Raw genomic sequence first — 17,002 nt, 5'->3', positions numbered from 1 at the left:
GCTCAGCGGGCCAAGCCACCCCCAGGCGGACGCACAAGCCCCAGCTTCACGCAGCAGACCCTCTCCTGGGGTGGGGATGGAGCAGGAAGAGTGGACCAGGAAAAGGGCCGGATGCAGAGGGCGCGGCAGAGGAAAGGACAGACACGTGGCGGACACGGACAGGGACGGCCCAGACGGCCCCAGCCTCCTGCAGGAGTGCGGCGTGGGGCTGCCCGAGACAGGAGCTTCCTGACTGCCCACCCAGGCCAGGCTCCTGACCAGCAGCCCCGGGCCCGTGTGCATGCGTGGGGGATCCTCTCTGTGGTAAGGAAGAGTCTGCGACCCAGCCAGACCCAGGGCCGCACAGGGGGGGAGGTGTCTGTCCACTTGCTCTGAGGACTACAAGGCCAGGCAGCAGCGAGCCACCCCCCCGCCGCGCTGGGGGCAGACCTCGGGCTGCGGGCTCCTGGCGGCAGGCGCGGCACGTCATCCTGCCCGTAGGTCAGGCTGGAAGACACAAGAGGCGCAGCCGAGAGGGAAGGAAGGACAGAGAGGACACAGACGCAGAGACGCACAGACCCAGGGACAGCGCTGGAGGTGGGCGGGGCACAGCGGCCCCACCCCTGCTGGCCCCTCAAAACCCAACGTGCGGCTGCCTCTAAGGGGCCCAGAGGGCTGCAGGAGCCGCACAGGCCCTGCCTCTGCCTCACTGCCCCAGGTGCTGCAGGCACCCTCCTACAGACCCCACTGCCCAGAGCTCACTGAAGGTAAGAGCCCTGCCAAGCCCCCAGGCTGACCCGCCCTCACCCACCACCCCAGGAGGAGCATGACTCAGGATGGAGATGGCGTGTGATGATGGCGGCAGGAGCTAACGTGGGACCAGCCTGCTCCCGGCATGGACCCCACCCACGGTGCTCACCACACGGGCCCTGGTGCCTGGGGGGAATGTCACGCTGCTGCTGACACTCGGCCTGCTGCCGCCAGCAGTCATTGTCATATGTGTGCCCGTCCTTGGCGCACACGGGTCTGTAGGCCCCGTCACAGACGATGCGGTCACAGGAGCAGCGGGGACGGCCTCGGCGGGACAGGCACACGGCGTTGAACCTGCAGGAGTCTGGACACCGGTCTGGGGCAGGGGGGACAATGAGATCAGAGAGGCCAGAGCACCACACCAGCCCCGACCTTGGGACATACAGGGGATCCATGGGCACATGAGGTGGTTTGTGGGGACCTGAGAGGCAAGCAGGGTAGGTGGGCACAGGCATGGTGGAGCCCGCCCCCAGGAGCCACCCACCTCGAGGCTGGCACTGTCCGGAGCGCACTTTCTGGAGGTCAATGCCCCGAGCAGCCCCCGTGCGGCCCATGACACACTCGTTGTCGTAGGTGACTCCATCGTCCCCACACACAGGCACCTGCCGGGGAGGGCAGCTCTCTGGCCGTAGGAGCATCTCGGGGCGCCGTGTTCGAGGGTGCACGCGGCATATGCGGCTAGGGTCACTGAGGATACCCTGGCAGGGGTCTGGGGGCGGGAGGGCACAGGTTAGGGCTCATGGGCAGGTGCAAGGAGGTCACGCTCGGTGCACCGGGGCAGCTCACCGCACGGGCCATCGAACTTCTTAGAGATGTTCTCTTGGCGGGCACAGGCGCGGCGCAGGAGCTGGCATTCGCCGGGATAGTCAGCGCCATCACTGCCGCACACGGGGCCCTCAGGGGCCCCCCGGCAGGTGGCAGGGCACAGGCATGTGGCTGTCTGTCCATCCGCGGAGCGCACACAGGTGCTGCCAAAGCTGCAGGTCACGTTGGAGCAGGGGTCGCGGGGCCCTATGGACGAGGCAGGGTGGGTCGTGCTGGCTGGCAGCTCCCCCAGCCCAGCCCCACCGCAGCCCACTCACCACAGGGCCCTCGGAAGAGCAGGCGGATGCGTCGCTGCTGGCTGCACTGCGCCCGCTGTAGCTCGCACTCGTTGCTGTAGGTGGAGGCGTCGGAGCCACAAACGGGCGCCACCACGCTGGGGCAGGCGCGCTTCTTGCACACGCAGGAGGCTCGGCCGGGAGCCTCCGCACTGGGCTCACAAACGGCGCCAAAGCCACACAGCATTCCTCGGCACGCTGGCATGGGACAGGGCAAGGAGGGTGAGAGCCCACCCCTGCCAGCCCAGCCTCCCCAGGCTCACAGTCGCCTGGGGACACAATCCAGCATCCACACTGTACGCTCATTAAACTCCACGGACACATTCACACGTGCACATGTGTGTCCACACATGTTCATGCTCACACTCACAGGAAAACATGTGCCCATCATGCCCATGTTGACATGTTCGTGGGCACACCCACAGGGCCTGGCCCTCCCCTCTTAGACCCTGCCCACCACAGGCCTCCCCCACCAGCCCCAGACGTCCCTTGGTCTTTCCCTGTGGTAGAACCTTCTCTGCCCTCGCCCCAGGCTCCTACTGTGCGGGGACATCTCATGACCCGCCCCAGTGTATAGCCAGCTCCAGGCCAACTCTATCACAGGGCATCGGTGACCTGGTGCAGGAACCCCCCTATGATAACAAAGACCCTCATCTGACAGGTGACCTGGGCCACCAGCACACCTGACCTGTGCTACCTCCCCATGGACCAGCCGCCCTGCCTTTCCTGGACACCTGAGGTCACACAGCTGGGGGAGGGGGGAGGTGAGATCTAAGGTCAGGTCACATGCTCCACCCCGCTCAGGCCAGGAACCCAGCCACCAGCTGCCCAGCTACCCTTCGCCCCATCATATTCCCACATCTGCCCCTCCTGCTTCTCTGGAGGCCACTGCCCCTTGGACCTGTCCCCATGTGGGCCCTGCTGCTGCCCACCCTCACCTTCCATGCCCCCCAAGCCAGCCTCCCCCAGGCCCATGCTCTGTGTGGCTAGCCCTCCCACCCTCCCACCCCCAGGCCTCAGCCTTTTGGGCTTCTCTCCCTGGGGCCTCGGGCACCCACGTGCCTCACCCTCTCCCACGTGTCCTCCCTCCTCACACTGAGGCCCAGCACAGGGTTCTGCAGACCTGTCATTTTCTTCTTTAATTATCTTAGTTCTTAACTTTGTAGTCGGGAGCTGGGTGTGCCCAGCACGCGTCCCATCACGGAACCTCTGCAGCAGCCCAAGGAGGTGGCCACTGGGGAGGGACCATGGTCCCGAGCACATGGGGCAAGCTGACTCCTCAGGGCCCCCACCCCCCACAGGCAGCAAGAGGAGGGGGCCATTAAAGGCCACAGCTGTCCGGATCTAATAAATGTTTAATTGAGTCCAATTAGCATTAATAAGTTATGGGGAATGGGGACACTCCCCATCACCTCCCGGCAGACTCAGGAAGTAGGGTGGGAGGAAGCACCCTCAATTCTATGGAGGGCGGGGAGCACAGAGAGCTGGAGCTAGCTGTCACCACAGCAACGGCCCACCCAAGGCTCCTGCCTGTCTGCCTGGGTGTCTCCACCCCCACACGGCAGACTGAACCAGAGCCTGGGGCCAGCGTGGACACCTCAAGCCCTGCCTGTGGCCACAAATGTGTGGTGTGTATTCCTGGGAAAGGTGACAATGGCCATAGTGTGTGGCTGTCCTCGAGTGTGCAAGGGGATCGGGGTGTGGGTGTGGAGCCCATGTGTGCAGCTGTAGGAGGGGCCAGTGTGTGTAAAGGGCAGGAGACATGCCAGCCTTTCAGGCTTCAGCAGAGGAGGAGAGGATGGGAGGGGTCAATCTTTAAATCGAAGCAGCACTAGGCCTCCTGCCCACAGCCTCTGAGAGACAGCCCTGGGCCCCTGCCCACAACCCAACACAGACCTGCCTCCTCACGGCGTACCCCACAGCCCATCCCACATACAAACAAACCCCTATACATGACTTCCGAGAACCTGGGCAGGTACTGGCCCAGCAGGGAGCCCTCCTCCCTGAATGCAGGTCACCCCTGCAGCACTAACAGCTTCCCCTCTCTCCCCTCACTCCCACAGGCCCCCCAGAGAGGCCAGGCCCCAGCTTGCATAGTCCCAAGGACAGGCCCTCCAATCCCTCCTCAGACAGCCGCTGGGCCTGCCGAGACCCCCAGTCCAGCCCAGTTCCCCATCCTCCGCATACGACTGACCCATCTCACAACCTGTGGGCTCCAGGACTTACTCCAAGAGAAGTCAGAGCCATGCTTGTGAGCAATGGCTGGCACCAAGTCTTCCAGGCTCAGGGACTCCAGACCCTCGCTCCCTCTGCTGCCCAGCACTGTGGACTCCAGGGAAGGAACCAGGCTCCCTTGTCTAGCCTCCTCCCTGCTCCAGACACACCCCAAGAATGGCCCCTGACTCCCAAAAGTGCCACCGCCCCTCCAGGCACAGACTCCCAAGCTCAGTCTGTCGCCAACTGATGACTCCACTCACCATCCGGAGGTGTTGGGGGCACTGGGGTGAAGTGGGTCCCAGGTTTGTCTGGAAAAGAAAACAAATCTCCAAGTTAGGCCCCTATGAGCAGGCCCTTCCATAGCCTGTCCCTTCACCCAGCCTGGAGGGGTCACTCCTACCTGCCCACATCCCTTCCCTGGCCCCAGCTTGAGCCTTGAAGACTGGCCAAGGCCTGGGGGTGGACAAAGGCAGAGGCCCTTGCTTGTCTCTGGGCCTCCAGCTGCATAGTCAAGGCCTGACAGATGTCAGGTGGGGTCCCAGCTGCAGGCCTGTGGGCAGCCACCTCCTAAGTGAGCCCAGTCCAAACCTGGCCAAATCCCCACTCCCAGTGCAGCCATCTGCCCCCTTCCTCCCCCAACTCCCCCAACAAGTTGTTCCTGCAGCTCAGGATGATGGTCAGCCCAAGGATAGGCTCCTGGGGGGCCAGGAATCCACAGAATGGCCCATCCTATCCCCAGAAGATGCAGGTGGCCCATCTGAGCCACATCCCAGCTGGTGGTCTCTCGGGGACCCCGCCTGTCCCCCAATCCTTGGCAGCCGAGGCAGGGGCGCTCAGCCAGCAGAGGCAGGGTCGCTTGGGCCAGGCCCAGGGTGACCGCGCCTGCAGCCACGTACAGTTGTTGAGGAAGAGCAGCACCGCGAAGCCGAGCGTGGCCGTGGCCAGCAGGATCAGGCAAACGTTGCAGGGGATCATGAAATATCGCACCAGCAGGGAGACCCCGCGCTGCTGCCGGGGGTCCCGCTCCAGCCGCAGCGGAGGCATGGCCAGGGCTCCTCAGCCTCCACTCTGGGGGCGTGGGGGTCCTCACGGGGTACCCTTGGGCCTCTTCAGGGCTACGCCCCCATTCTGGAAACCCCTGGACAGCTCACGACCGCTGGGTTCTCAAAGTTCAGCTCCATCCTCGCCCGGGGGCACCGGGCCCCTTCCACACCCCCAGGCTCATGATGGGAGGTGTGCAGGATCCCCCCGCGGTAGAAATCCTTCATCTGGGCTCAGGAGGCAGCGGAGGAACTGGGGGCCGGCGGGCACCCCTGCTGGCCGCACCCCATCCCCGCGGGCGGAAGTCGCCGGCAGCTGTCCGCAGGGCCCTGGCGCGCGGTCCTCCTGCAGCCCCGCCGCCCTGGAGGCCCGGCCCGGGCGCAGGCGGGCCCTCGGCGCGGGCGGGGGCGCAGGGCGCGGCCCGAGGGTCCGGGCGCCGGGCGGAGGCGCGGGCAGGAGCGCGCGGCGGGCGGAGAATAAAGAGCCGCCGCCTCGCTCCCGCCTCCGCCCGGCAGCGGCGCTCCCCTGGCCCTCGCGGGGCTGCGGCGGGAGCGGGGCGGGCGGAGCGCGGGGCCGGGCGGGAGCGGGGCGGGCGGGAGCGGGGCCGGGGCGGGAGCGCACAAAGGAGCCGCCTCCGACCGTGTCTGCGGGAGTCGCGCTCGGGTGCGGATCGGGCTGGGGCGCGGGGGGCGCGCTGGGAGACGCCGGAGGCCGTGGCTGGGGAGCAGGAGGGGCGCTGGGGCGGGAAAGGGGCAGAGGTGGAGGCAGGGCCTGGGGAGGGCGCCGGGGCGTGGGGAGGGGCTCGGGCGGGTGGGGGAGAGCGGGCGGCAGGTGCCGGGAGCGGGCGGGCGAAGGGGAGAGCGGGCGGGGCGGGCGGGGGCGGGGACGGGTCCCTCCAGCTCCTCGGGGCGCCGGGGGCTCGGCCTGCGGGAGGGACCCTTCCTGCGCGTCCCTGCCCAGCGGGCCCCCGCCGGTGGGGGGTGCGGGCCCTCAGGTGGAGAGGGGGCTGAGTCCAGTACCGGGGATGCAGGTGGCACTGATGGGCCCCCTTCTCCCCAGGAGCGGACAGCAACGCCCCAGCCACCCGCGCACCGCCCCCTCTTCCAGCGGGAGGGACCTGCAAACAGTCTCGGGACCCCGGGCGGGATCCCGCGAGCATGGAGCGCCCCCCAGAGGCCGCCCCGGGAGGCTGGGGCCGTGACGTCACAGCGAAGTCTCCACCCCCCCGAAGCCCAGCCCGGCCCCAGCCGGTGCCCCGACGTCGGGTCCTCGGCTCCAGGCCCGCTCGGGGCGGGGGCTGCGCCCCACCATCCACACCACTCACATCGCGCCGCCACGGAGGACCCCACAGGTGACCATCTCCATGGCCCACAGTTCACCCCTTGCACCCCCACGCTCCACCTTCGGCGGTCCTTTGGGGGGCCCCTACGTGCCCACGGGCACACCCATGGATGCTGGCCCCTTCCATCCTGGACCTGGCAGGACCCTGCGCGCCTCCACCGCCCGCCCCGCCCCGTCTGCCAGCCCTTTCGGGGGAGGGAGAGGAAGCTGCCGGCGGAAAACAAGGGCCACGTACCGACCCTGGCAGGCTCAGGAGGCCTGCATGGGGCCTGGCACTCGGCCACGGAAAGGCCACACGGGGGGTCAGAACGCAAAACCCCCAACACGCCGGGTCATGGCAGGTGTCACCTCCTAGTCCTGGAGCTTGTGACAAAGGTGATGAAGACCAATCTTTACAAAGGTGAGGGAAGGTCATGTAACTGAGCCTGTATCTATGATCACGTACGTCTGAAATGCCAGAGTAACAGCCTTTCCAGACCCCTCAGGAAACACCCAGAGCAAGACCACAGAACCCCTCATTGTCCTCTTGTTCCCCAAATGCCATCTCCAAGTGTCATAAATGTTAATTAACTACCCTGTACCCACCAGTGTAAAAGTATGTCTTTCCGTTTTACGCTTATCCAATCCCAGAGATTTCCCCGATCTGCTTTCTACCGCCCCCTTCCTCTACCTGGAGTGGATTTCATGTAACCTCCCCTTACATCTCCTCCTCTGATTCTAATGCATAAAATAAGCTGTAAAACTGTCCCTCTCCAGAGCATTTTCTCAATCCCCTGAGATTTTGCTTCCCAGCACTGTTGTCAGTTTGGCTCAAATTCATAAAAATTCTCTACAGGTTTGGGTGTTTCCTACATCGACAAAGCACAGTCTCAAGCAGAAGGGTCCCTCTTCTTCTTGGGGTAAGGCCATACCCCATCCCATCCCAGTATCCCTCCCAGTCAGTTCCTTCCAGCGGCCACTGACCAACTCCCCACCAAAGCTGAAAAGATGTTAACTGCATCCCCGTTTACCCCCACACTTAGTCACAGCCAACCTCACACCCATATTCACACTCACACTCACACTCACAGATGCTGCACTAGGCCTTGGAGGGGTATTTGTGTTTGCTGTCTGAAAGTCTCCTTTCAGCCAAACTGCTGTTGCCATGGCCAGCAGTGCCACCCTGGTCACTCTTAGGTCTCATTTCAGTCTAACCACACCCAGCTCCCTGGGGTCCCTTCTCCCCAGATCTGGAGGCTCCTCTGCCCTGGCCCTGGAACAGGCCCTTCCTGGTGTCATCCCACTCTCTGCCCTGTGCAATGGCACTACCGCAGGGCAGGACAGTCATCTCTGTGCCTCCAACTGGACCCCCCCCCCAGATCATTCCAATCTACTAGATGTCCAGCTGCCTCAAAAACAGGCACTAGAGTCCCACCCTGGTCACTCCCTCCTGTCAGGCAGGCTCCTCCACCCCCACCCCCAACCTTTCTCAGCGGGTAGCCACCTGTCAGCCAGCGCCCAGTTAACCAGGTCCATCTCTCTTGACTCCTTTCTGTCCCTCAGCAGGCACACTAGTGCCACATCCCACACGGTGTCAGCCCCAGCCAGGGTCCCCATCACCCCCAGCAGAGTTCTTTAAACTTCTTGGAGTCCTGGAATCTGAGGTTCCGATAAAACTTTGCAGGAAAAGCCAATAACAGAGTGGTTCCCCCACCCCAGGCCGCAATGGACCCGAAGTGACAATCCATCAAGCATGTGGATATCCTGTCCCTTAGCTGCTTCACTCTCCTCTGGGGGCCTCCCACACCCATTCACCTCGCTGGACCTTGGCACTGCCCACACCACACTGATAGTGCCTCCTCTGGCACCGCCTTTGACTGGGAGCACCCAGGGCAGGGCTTGGCCCAGAGCCCAGACGGCCACACATTTTCCCATTTACTTCTCACTGCAGCCCCCCAGGACTGGATCCGCATCCCTTGGCTCAGAGATGGCCCCTCGGACAGCACCAGAGGTCAAACCGTAGGAGGTGCCCAGAGCTCAAGGGGAACATGCGCAGAGGCCCTGTATCTGCTGCTACTACAACTAGCAAAACCATGGGGGGCGCTGCGGAGGGAAGGGAGGAACCAGGGTGTGGGAAGGGTAAGCCTGGGGGGTCAGTGGGAGCCCAGGGTGGAGCTTAAGGGGAGGCCTCCCCCAGGCAGAGACCCTGGGATCTGCCTAAGATGGGATGGCCAACCAGCCAACACTGGGGTGGGGCTTAGGGCCTACAGGCCTGGCCTAGGGGAAAGGGAAACGCCAGGCAGCCTGGTCCCTCCCAGCCCCAGCCCCAGCCCCAGCCCCAGCCCCAGCCCCAGCCCCAGCCCCAGCCCCAGCCCCAGCCCCAGCCGGAGCCTGAGCCCCCCACAGGAGCTGGCAGCCTACAGAGACAAAGGGCCATTGAGGCCCCAGACCCAGATGGGGGAGGGGAACTCAGGCAACCAAAGCTATTTTGGGATCTTTAGACTCAATCATTCAGCCCTGACCAGCCCAGGCGGGCTCATGCCCCAAGAAGGAACAGAGGATTCTCTGAGCCAGGAATTAGCCCCCTGGACTCTCGGCTCACACACAAGCAACATGCAACTACACACACATGTACACACATCCAGTGTTCCAGATGTCACACAGGCACACACTCAAGTTTGCACAGGCACTGGTGTCACCTGTGTGCATGCACACCGGATGTCACTTACACTCACCTGTGTACATACACACTGGGCACCTCACACACACGACACACGTACACATGTGTGCACACACGCAGGCTCTGGCTGGGCACCTCCAGGTACTTCTCTGGCCCTGAGAAGGTGGGGGATGGGGTCTGGAGAGGACAGAGTCCAGCCCACTGGCAACCCGCAGGCCCCTTTCTCATGCAGATGACCCCAGCCCCAGTCTGGAGGGAAAGGATGGATGGGGAGGGGGCGGGGCAGGGCTAGCCTCCAGCAGCGTGCACAGGCGCACACAGCGCACATGCGCACACAGACCTCTAAGGGAGCACCAGTCACAGGTGTCTGGCTGCCTCGGTGGGGGAGGGGAACAGGACCCAGCAGAGCAGCCCCCTCCCCTCTGGGCCTCCTGGTGTCCGGTCTCAGGCAAAAGCAGTCCCCTCCCCCCAGCCTTAGCAGACAATCGGCGTTTCACAACAGGACATAGCTGCTGGACCCAGGCCAGCCTCTGGGAAGGAGGTGGCATCCAGCCCAGGTCTCAGATCATAGCCTCAGGTGAGGCCAGGAGGTTTGACTCCAGAGGCTGTGTCAGGGTGATGGGATTAAACGGGTTTTGGGAAGGGGTTCAGCAGGGCTTGCACGTAGGGCTGGGTTCTTGGAAGGCAACTGCTAAACCAGTGGCCCTGACACCCCTCCTTCAACAAAGCTCATTCCTCATCTGTGCCCAAGGTCCCTTCCACCGTCCCTTCCCAGCCCGTCTGAGCCCCTCCTTGGACAGGCTAAGTGTGGGAGGTGTGCCCAGAGTCAGCTACTACGTTCTCTGCACTCAAGTTACACAGGGGCAGTGGTGCACTATATTGGTCTGAGGGGTGATATCTGCAGAGATCTGAATGATGGGGAGAGGGGGTTGCACAGATCTGGAGAGAGCCCTCGGACAGGCAAATACAAAGGCCCAGGTGAAAACAGGCTCAGGAGGCTGTAGGAGGCCAGGTGGAGCCAGTGTGGTGAAGATCCAAGATCCTAAGGCCTCAGAGCGCAGGGGGGAGGAAGCCTGGACACCTGCCAGGACGCGGGCCACAGCCGCTAGAGGGCACCAGTAGAACAGAGGAGGGGGAGAATAGGTATCTGGAGAAAAGGTAGGGATGGGGTGGGGCTGATCCATGCCTCTGTCCCTCTTCCCCAGGGCAGCCCCAAGCCTACCAGGTCCTGCACATCTCCAGAAGGAAAGAGAAGGCTGGGGAATCAAGGGAGGTGCCCAGGTGTGGTCAGTGAGTCAGTGGTGAGTCGGAAGTCCCTCCACTTTATGGAGGTGCAGCGGTCTGGGTGTCAGGATGAAGTGGTGTAGCAGACAGACAGACACGGTTTAACGAAGGTGCAGAAAGACAGAGAGCCAGAGAGGAGAGAGCTGGAGAGATGAAAAGACAGATGCAGGACAGGGAGGTTCTGGAGCCACCAGGGTACAGATGGGGGAGTGCTAATGGGACCAGCAGCGAAGGTGCCAGGTGCCAAGTGTCAGGTGGAAGACTGCAGTTCAGAGGGGGGGTTCGGGGGGGGGTTCGACTCAGTTCCCATCCAGGGGTTGGCAGTACCCTGAGTTTCCAGCCCTCTCCCCTGCACTATGCCCACAGCAGCTTTCTCCCACCCATACCCATCATCCAAGCTACAGGAACCACCAGCCACTCACCTCATCCCACTGTCTTTCTGCCCAGAATGCCCTTCCCCTGCACCTTCACTCCTGCACACTGAGCACACACCTGGCCTCCCTGGGAGGCACATCCAGGACCCAGCAGGAGCCTGTGCAGCTGGCAGCAGCAGCCCCGCCCAGTGGCCCTCTGAGGATCTGCTGAGGGTGGTGAATGGGCGTGTGGATGAGAAAGGAACCAATGAGTGAATTAATGAACAGATGTGCTGAGCCTCACCCCCCCAGGAAGAGAAGCGGGCCCACATCCCCTCCCCACTGGCAGTCAGGTAGGGCCACCGGGGTAGGACCACAGTCGGGCCCAGGTGTGCACTGGGGCCTCACATCTGTGGGCAGAGGAACAGGCCAAACCAGGCTCCGGCTTCTCCCAGGGCCTAGCGTCGGGTGACTGGAGGGGCTGCTGAGGGGAGGAGCAGAGAAGGCTCAGGCCCACCTCAGTCCAGCGACAGACCTCCCCAGAGCCCTGTTTCAGACTCAGGGTCTGGCAGGCACGCGAGGGAACTGTGAAACCAAGTGGCCCCCAGGGACTCTCTCATGTTCTCACCACAACCCTTTGGTCTCCTGGATTGAGAGGTGTAGGAGGTGGTGCCCGGCCCTTTGCCAGGAATGGGGGGGGGGGGGCGAGCAGACACACACACACACACACACACACACACACACACACACACACAGCTGCACATGGGCAGACAGGACAACCTACAGCAAGCAGAGGCTGGGACCTATAGGAGACAGAGGCTGGAGCCCTGTCCCCAAGGCCCTGGCATGCAAGCAAAGGTCACCCCTTACTAGTCTGTTGTCAGAGCACCTGCAGGGCCCCTGGCCCTCAACAGAACGCAGGCAAGCCAGCGTGGTGGGAACCACAGGCCACCTGCTGGGCCTCTGACCAGAATTCTCATGTGCACAGAGCATATGAAGCTGAGGGTGCATGTGCACCAAGCAGACAAATGTGCACATGCACATGTGCATGCCACACAGCTGAAAAGAGCTCTCCCTCTTCATGCCTCTCTGTGGGGGGGCGGCACGGGGGAGTGGCTGGGAAGGGCCTTTTCCCCTTTCCAGGTCCAGGTCCAGCTGTCAGCGCCTCTGGCAGGGGGCCTTCCTCAGAGGAAGTTCTCAGGATCTGCTAGGTGGGGGGAGGCCTCTTGGAGGGGAGCTTCCCACTGCAGGCCTAGATTACCCCTCCCCAGATCCCAGCCCAACATGGGCTCCAACATGACCTCTTTTGGGCCCCAGTGCAGACCCACAGGGGGCACAGTGCCCTCCTCAGATGAGCTGCGTCACTGTCATGAGGTAATTGTCACTGGATTGCTGTCTCATTTCTCTGAGTGAAAGGTGGGCACTTCCTGGGATTCTGGGGTGTCCAGTGCCACTAGGGCTACTGTGATGATTGTGCCTACAGCCCCAGCCCAGCCCCAGTGGACTGTGGTGAGGGGGTGCTAGGGCAGGGCAGAAAGAAGTCCATGCCCCCTCTGCCCAGGCCTCTGGGCAAGGGTTGAACTTGGAGGAGGGGCAGTTGGCTTGCATCCCACAGGTGGAGGCAAAGGACTGGGGAGGGTGGAGCCTGTTCCTGCAGCTGTTTACCAACCCCCTGCGGGGATGGAGGGACTAACCCTCCAGGAAGGAAATAAATCAGACAGGCTGGAGGAGGCTGTGCTGGCTGGCTGGCCAGCCGGCCGCAGGGGATGGTTGGGATGACTCTGGCTTGACCCATGGCCCTAGGTCTGGGCTGTTCCTCCTCCCCGCACCCAGCACCTTCCCCGGGGCAGTCCCTGCACTTCCTGCCCCAACACGCAGTCCCAGACCTAGGCCAGCTAGCTCTGGACAGGTGACCTGCCACTTCCTCACCTGTGCTGCAGGGCACAGGCTGGCCCCACCAGAATGCTCTGTCCAGCATCCCTGTGTCACAGAGGGAGGGAGAGGGTGGAGGGCAGTTTCAAAACAATTTTTTCCCATTTCCAGTCTGTGGGAGAGAATGGAGGCTGGGCTCTTCTCTTGGTGGGGAGCAAGGGGGTGGGGTGGGGTATGGAAAAAGCCAAGAGCTGTTTCCACCAACTCAGCCACAAGCCCCTGCTGCCCCAGGAACGCTCGCAGCCCGCCAGCTCGTGAACCCACGTGGAGTCCAAGCCCCCACACGTCCAGTCCTGTGCACTGGAAGCTCCCACCGCTAACTTCCTACCAGGGACGCCAGGTGGGAGAACACGCCCCACCTGGGCAGACACCGCCCCCAGCCTCCCCCAGCCTTCAGAGGGAAGGTGCGAGGCTGCCAGCGGGCAGCCTCCAGCCTGGGCCTGCCACTTCTAGGCCCAGCCTGGGGGAGGGGCCAGGAAGGACGCTGGGTGGGGTCTGGAGGGGGTGGGGTGAGAACCTACAGACCAGACCGGGTAGGAGAAGGAACCGTGAACCGGAAGAAGCCACCTCCCCGACAGCAGGGAGGAATGTGGAGGGGGCGGGACAGGCCGAGGTTAAGTGCCAGGCAGCAGAGGGAGCCAGTCCAGAAACCTACCCTGGACATCTACCTGACCCAGCAGGATGGAGGGCCAGCTTCTGGGCCTGTAGGGCCCACACCTCTGCAGCCTGAGGCCTAGCACTGCTGGCTGGAGAGTGTGGCCATCAGGACCCCGGTTTTAGGGCTGGGCAGGGACAGGCTGGGCCAGCGCCAGACTCACTTCGACCCTGTCCCTGTGCCAGGCCCGGCAGGGGCAAACAACACTTCCTTTCTCTGCTCCTGCCTCCTATGGGGAGGGGAAGGGAGGGCCCCAGGCTGCCCTGCCGGCCTTCAGCCAGCCTGTGTCTTCCTGGGGGCTGCAGGGGAGGCCCAGGACTAGCCTTCATATGGAGAGAGGAGGGAGTGTGGGGGGAGTAAGTGGGCAGTGCCCAGACCAGGACAAGGTAGCTGAGGGTTGGAGATGCCCGCTAAGCTGCCAGCCTAGGCAGACTCACAGTATATGGGTGGCTGTCACTGAAAGAGGCCAGGCCACATCCCTGACAAAGCGGCAAGGTGGGGGAGTCTCCTTCCGGAAGAGGCAGTTCCAGAACAGCAAGCCTCCCTCACCCAAAGGTGGCGCAGAGGGAGGGACACATACCTGTCTCAGTTATGCCAGGAATGTGGTTCCCCAGGTCAGGACTGGAGGAGGTGTCTTCCTAGGGGCTAGAGGCTGGGGAAGGGGCCCGACCAGGAGAGCTAGGAAGACCCTGCAGGTCCTGGGGAGAAACTAAGGAAGGCAGGTCCTAGCAGAGCTGGGGACCAAGTGTGCTGATAGCAGCAGATGCCCCTTCAGTGCCCAGGCAGGGATGAGGAGGGGTGGGCCAAAGGCAGCACCCCAGGAGGTGGGCTTGGGAGGACGAGGCCCCTACCTAGGTTGCTCTGGGCTTTGCAGGGGGTGAGGTGTGCTAGGAACAAGTGAGACCTGGTGGTCTTAGGGTGACCTCCACAGATCAGTGCCTGCCCAGATTTCACTCTGGGCCCTGTAGGGCCCCTGGGAGCAGAATGGGGTCAGTGAGATGAGGAAGGGTCAGTTTATTTCAGGCCCTCCCTGTCCACCTTACTAGGTGGAGTCCTGGGCTCCGGGAGCCTGGGGTAGAGTCCTAGGGTGGGATCTGAGCTCCTTATCTCCTACAAAACAGGAGGTTGCCCCTCCTCCCACCCACCTAGTCTGAAGGACTCAGGCACAAGGTTTTTCCTTCCCCAGCCTGGCCCTAGCTTCAGGGGACCTTGTCCCTCAGGCTTTGGGGCACTCAGGGGAGATACCTCCATCTCACCCTAGGCCCCTGTGATGTATTAACCCTGCCTAAGTGCCCAGCCCACCACCCTCAGCACCCTGGTCTGCTTCCAAAGCAGAGATCCATGTGGCCCAGCTCAAAACTCCAGAGCCTTCCAGTGGGAAGCTCCTCATTCTGGGCCCCTCCCCGCCCTGGGCCTCCCCTGCCTCCACCCACAAGGCTCCAAACCATTTCCTTTCCCTTCCTCATCTCCAAGAACTCCTTTCCCCAAACTCTCCTCCCTGGTGGGCCTGGGTTCTGTGGCTTCAGCCCCTCTGAGCACTCACCCCATTGCTGCACACTGGCCTATGGGTCCCAGCATCTACCCGGAGCTTGGGTCCTAGACTGGCCCCTGAGTATTGGTCGCCAGGGCAGGCAACACACAGTAGGTCAAGTCTGACTCGATCCTGGCTGGGGGCCTCTCCCTGTGGACCGTCCTGTCCAGCTGTCTCTGCCCAGCCTGGCATGTCCAGAGCCAGGGTTGATGTGGGTGGGGCTTTGGCAGGATGGCCAATCTTGTTCTGCCCGCAGTGGCCCTCATGCCATATGCCTTCTGACTCGACACAAGGCCTCAGTTACTGAGTCACAGACCCTCGGGCTGGACCCACCCAGCAGTACGCTTAATGGTTCGCCCTCTGGATTCCCTGTCTAGGGACAGGGGATTCTCTGTCCTGACCTCTCTCTCCAGCCTCTCCTTAGTCCCCACTCACCCCCAACACTGGGCATGACCATCACACAGCTGCCCCATCTCCATGTCTCCCTCCCATCTGTTTCCTAGACCACGAGCTTCCAGAGCGGAGCCAGGGTCTCAAGTCCTTGCCAAGTGAGACAGCCAGGCTAAGACCCCCTCAGCTGGGCCAGTGCTGGCAAGGGACTAGGGACACACCAACCTGCTGGCTTCTCTGTGTGGTGTTGTGGCCTGAGGCAGCCCCAGAAACAGCTGACCACAGTCTGGGCAAGACATCACGGGGTTCCCACGCCACTTGGGTCTGCCCCTGCCTCGTCCTCCCCAGACCAGATGAGTCCATCATCCAGGACCCCAAAAAAGCCAAGCCAGCATCACAACACTAAGCTAGATAGAAGGTGGGACTTCCCTACTGGCCAACAGAGCAAATCAGAGGGACAGGGTCACCTTCCCAGGACAGAAAGTCACAGACACCCCCCACTCCCCTGGGGAGGAAACATTTTCTCACGCCCCCCCCCACCCCGACAATACATCCCTTCCTAGGCAGCCATGAGGGGACAGACAGGATATGGGGACAACAGCAGTTCCTACATTCTCCCTGCCGCCTTCCTCAGCCAAGGATCTCAACCCCTAACGGGACTATACTGGGGTGAAGGGGGTGCGGGGGAGCCCTGGGCATGTGATTCCTGCTCACCTCCCAGAGGCTGTGGTGGGGGAGGGGCACTCTCAGGCCATTCAGAATACTGGAGCGGAGATAGCAGATAAGAAAAAGTTCTTCACCTCGGTAACGAAGTCCCACACCTTTCAAACCCACAGAAGCCCCCACCCCACAGAACTGCCCCTTCCCAGAAATGACAGGCCTCGGTCGAAACACACAAGGCAGCAGTCCCCCACCCACAGGGGTTTGCTCAACATCTGGGACCCGTCTAGACAGATGTTTGGGCCTCTGCAGGAACATGAACAGCTGGTGTTCGTTCACCTGGTTCCAGCCTCTCCTTTAGAAAAGGACCCTCCAGGAGGTGCAGAGCCAGGGAGGGGGAGGGGAGGGCAAGAGAAGGAGGCCCGTCCCTTTGCAGAGCTGGGGACTTGCTTGGCTCTAAAACAAAAGATGGTGGCATAGTGGGGGCTTAGGGGGAGCACTGCTAGTGTCAGAGGTTGGAGCTGACCTTGAGACACAGCCTGGGAACCAGGGAGCTGGGAAGATCAGACCATAGACACACTGAGCTCCAGCCTACAACACTCTACTCTGCCCCCACCTCGGTCACCCTCTGCCCTGACACACCTTCTACGCAGTGCTCCACCTCCTCCAGGTTCCGCAGGGTGATTCGCATGAGGCTGGAGTTGAGCATCAGCTCATTCTTGTGGGCTGGCCACAGGTATGGGGGCGCAGGGTTCACAAAGAAGATCCTTGTGTCCCCAGTGGACACCTGGTTGTCACAGATTAGTGGGTCTCCAAAGCCGCCAATCACCACCTTGTTGCCGCCATCCAGCAGGCTCTCCTGAGTCACCACATCTTTGCCCTTCAAGTATCGCCAGACCCGAACCTAGGGTGAAGGGGGGGCAGGTATCGGTGACCCTCTTCCCACTGGGGAAAGGAGGTCACTGATGCCAGAAGAAAACACCAGACTGGGCGCCTGGGCCTTTTCCTCCAGGAAACAGTTCCCCACCCTCAGGTCTAACTGACCCCAGC

At 62.5% G+C, this 17,002-nt stretch overlaps 1 protein-coding gene across 2 annotated transcripts in view; it reads right to left on the bottom strand.

Moving 5' to 3' along the window:
* Window positions 1-17,002, bottom strand: part of AGRN (agrin) — a 30,933-nt gene that overhangs the window by 11,899 nt on the left and 2,032 nt on the right. For both annotated transcript variants that reach the window (XM_081144158.1, XM_081144157.1), the window contains exons 2-7: window positions 16,595-16,856; window positions 4,367-4,414; window positions 1,872-2,087; window positions 1,576-1,800; window positions 1,274-1,498; window positions 899-1,105 (exon numbers count right to left, since the gene is read on the bottom strand). In XM_081144158.1, the coding sequence (XP_081000284.1) occupies window positions 899-1,105; window positions 1,274-1,498; window positions 1,576-1,800; window positions 1,872-2,087; window positions 4,367-4,414; window positions 16,595-16,856 (1,183 nt within the window). The remainder of the gene's footprint in view (window positions 1-898; window positions 1,106-1,273; window positions 1,499-1,575; window positions 1,801-1,871; window positions 2,088-4,366; window positions 4,415-16,594; window positions 16,857-17,002) is intronic.

The sequence above is a fragment of the Miniopterus schreibersii genome, assembly GCF_964146895.1.
Source record: "Miniopterus schreibersii genome assembly, chromosome: 8".
In the NCBI taxonomy this organism is placed as follows: Eukaryota; Metazoa; Chordata; class Mammalia; order Chiroptera; family Miniopteridae; genus Miniopterus; species Miniopterus schreibersii.
The sequence above is the reverse complement of the archived record's forward strand: the minus strand, read 5'-3'. Positions and strand labels throughout refer to the sequence as shown.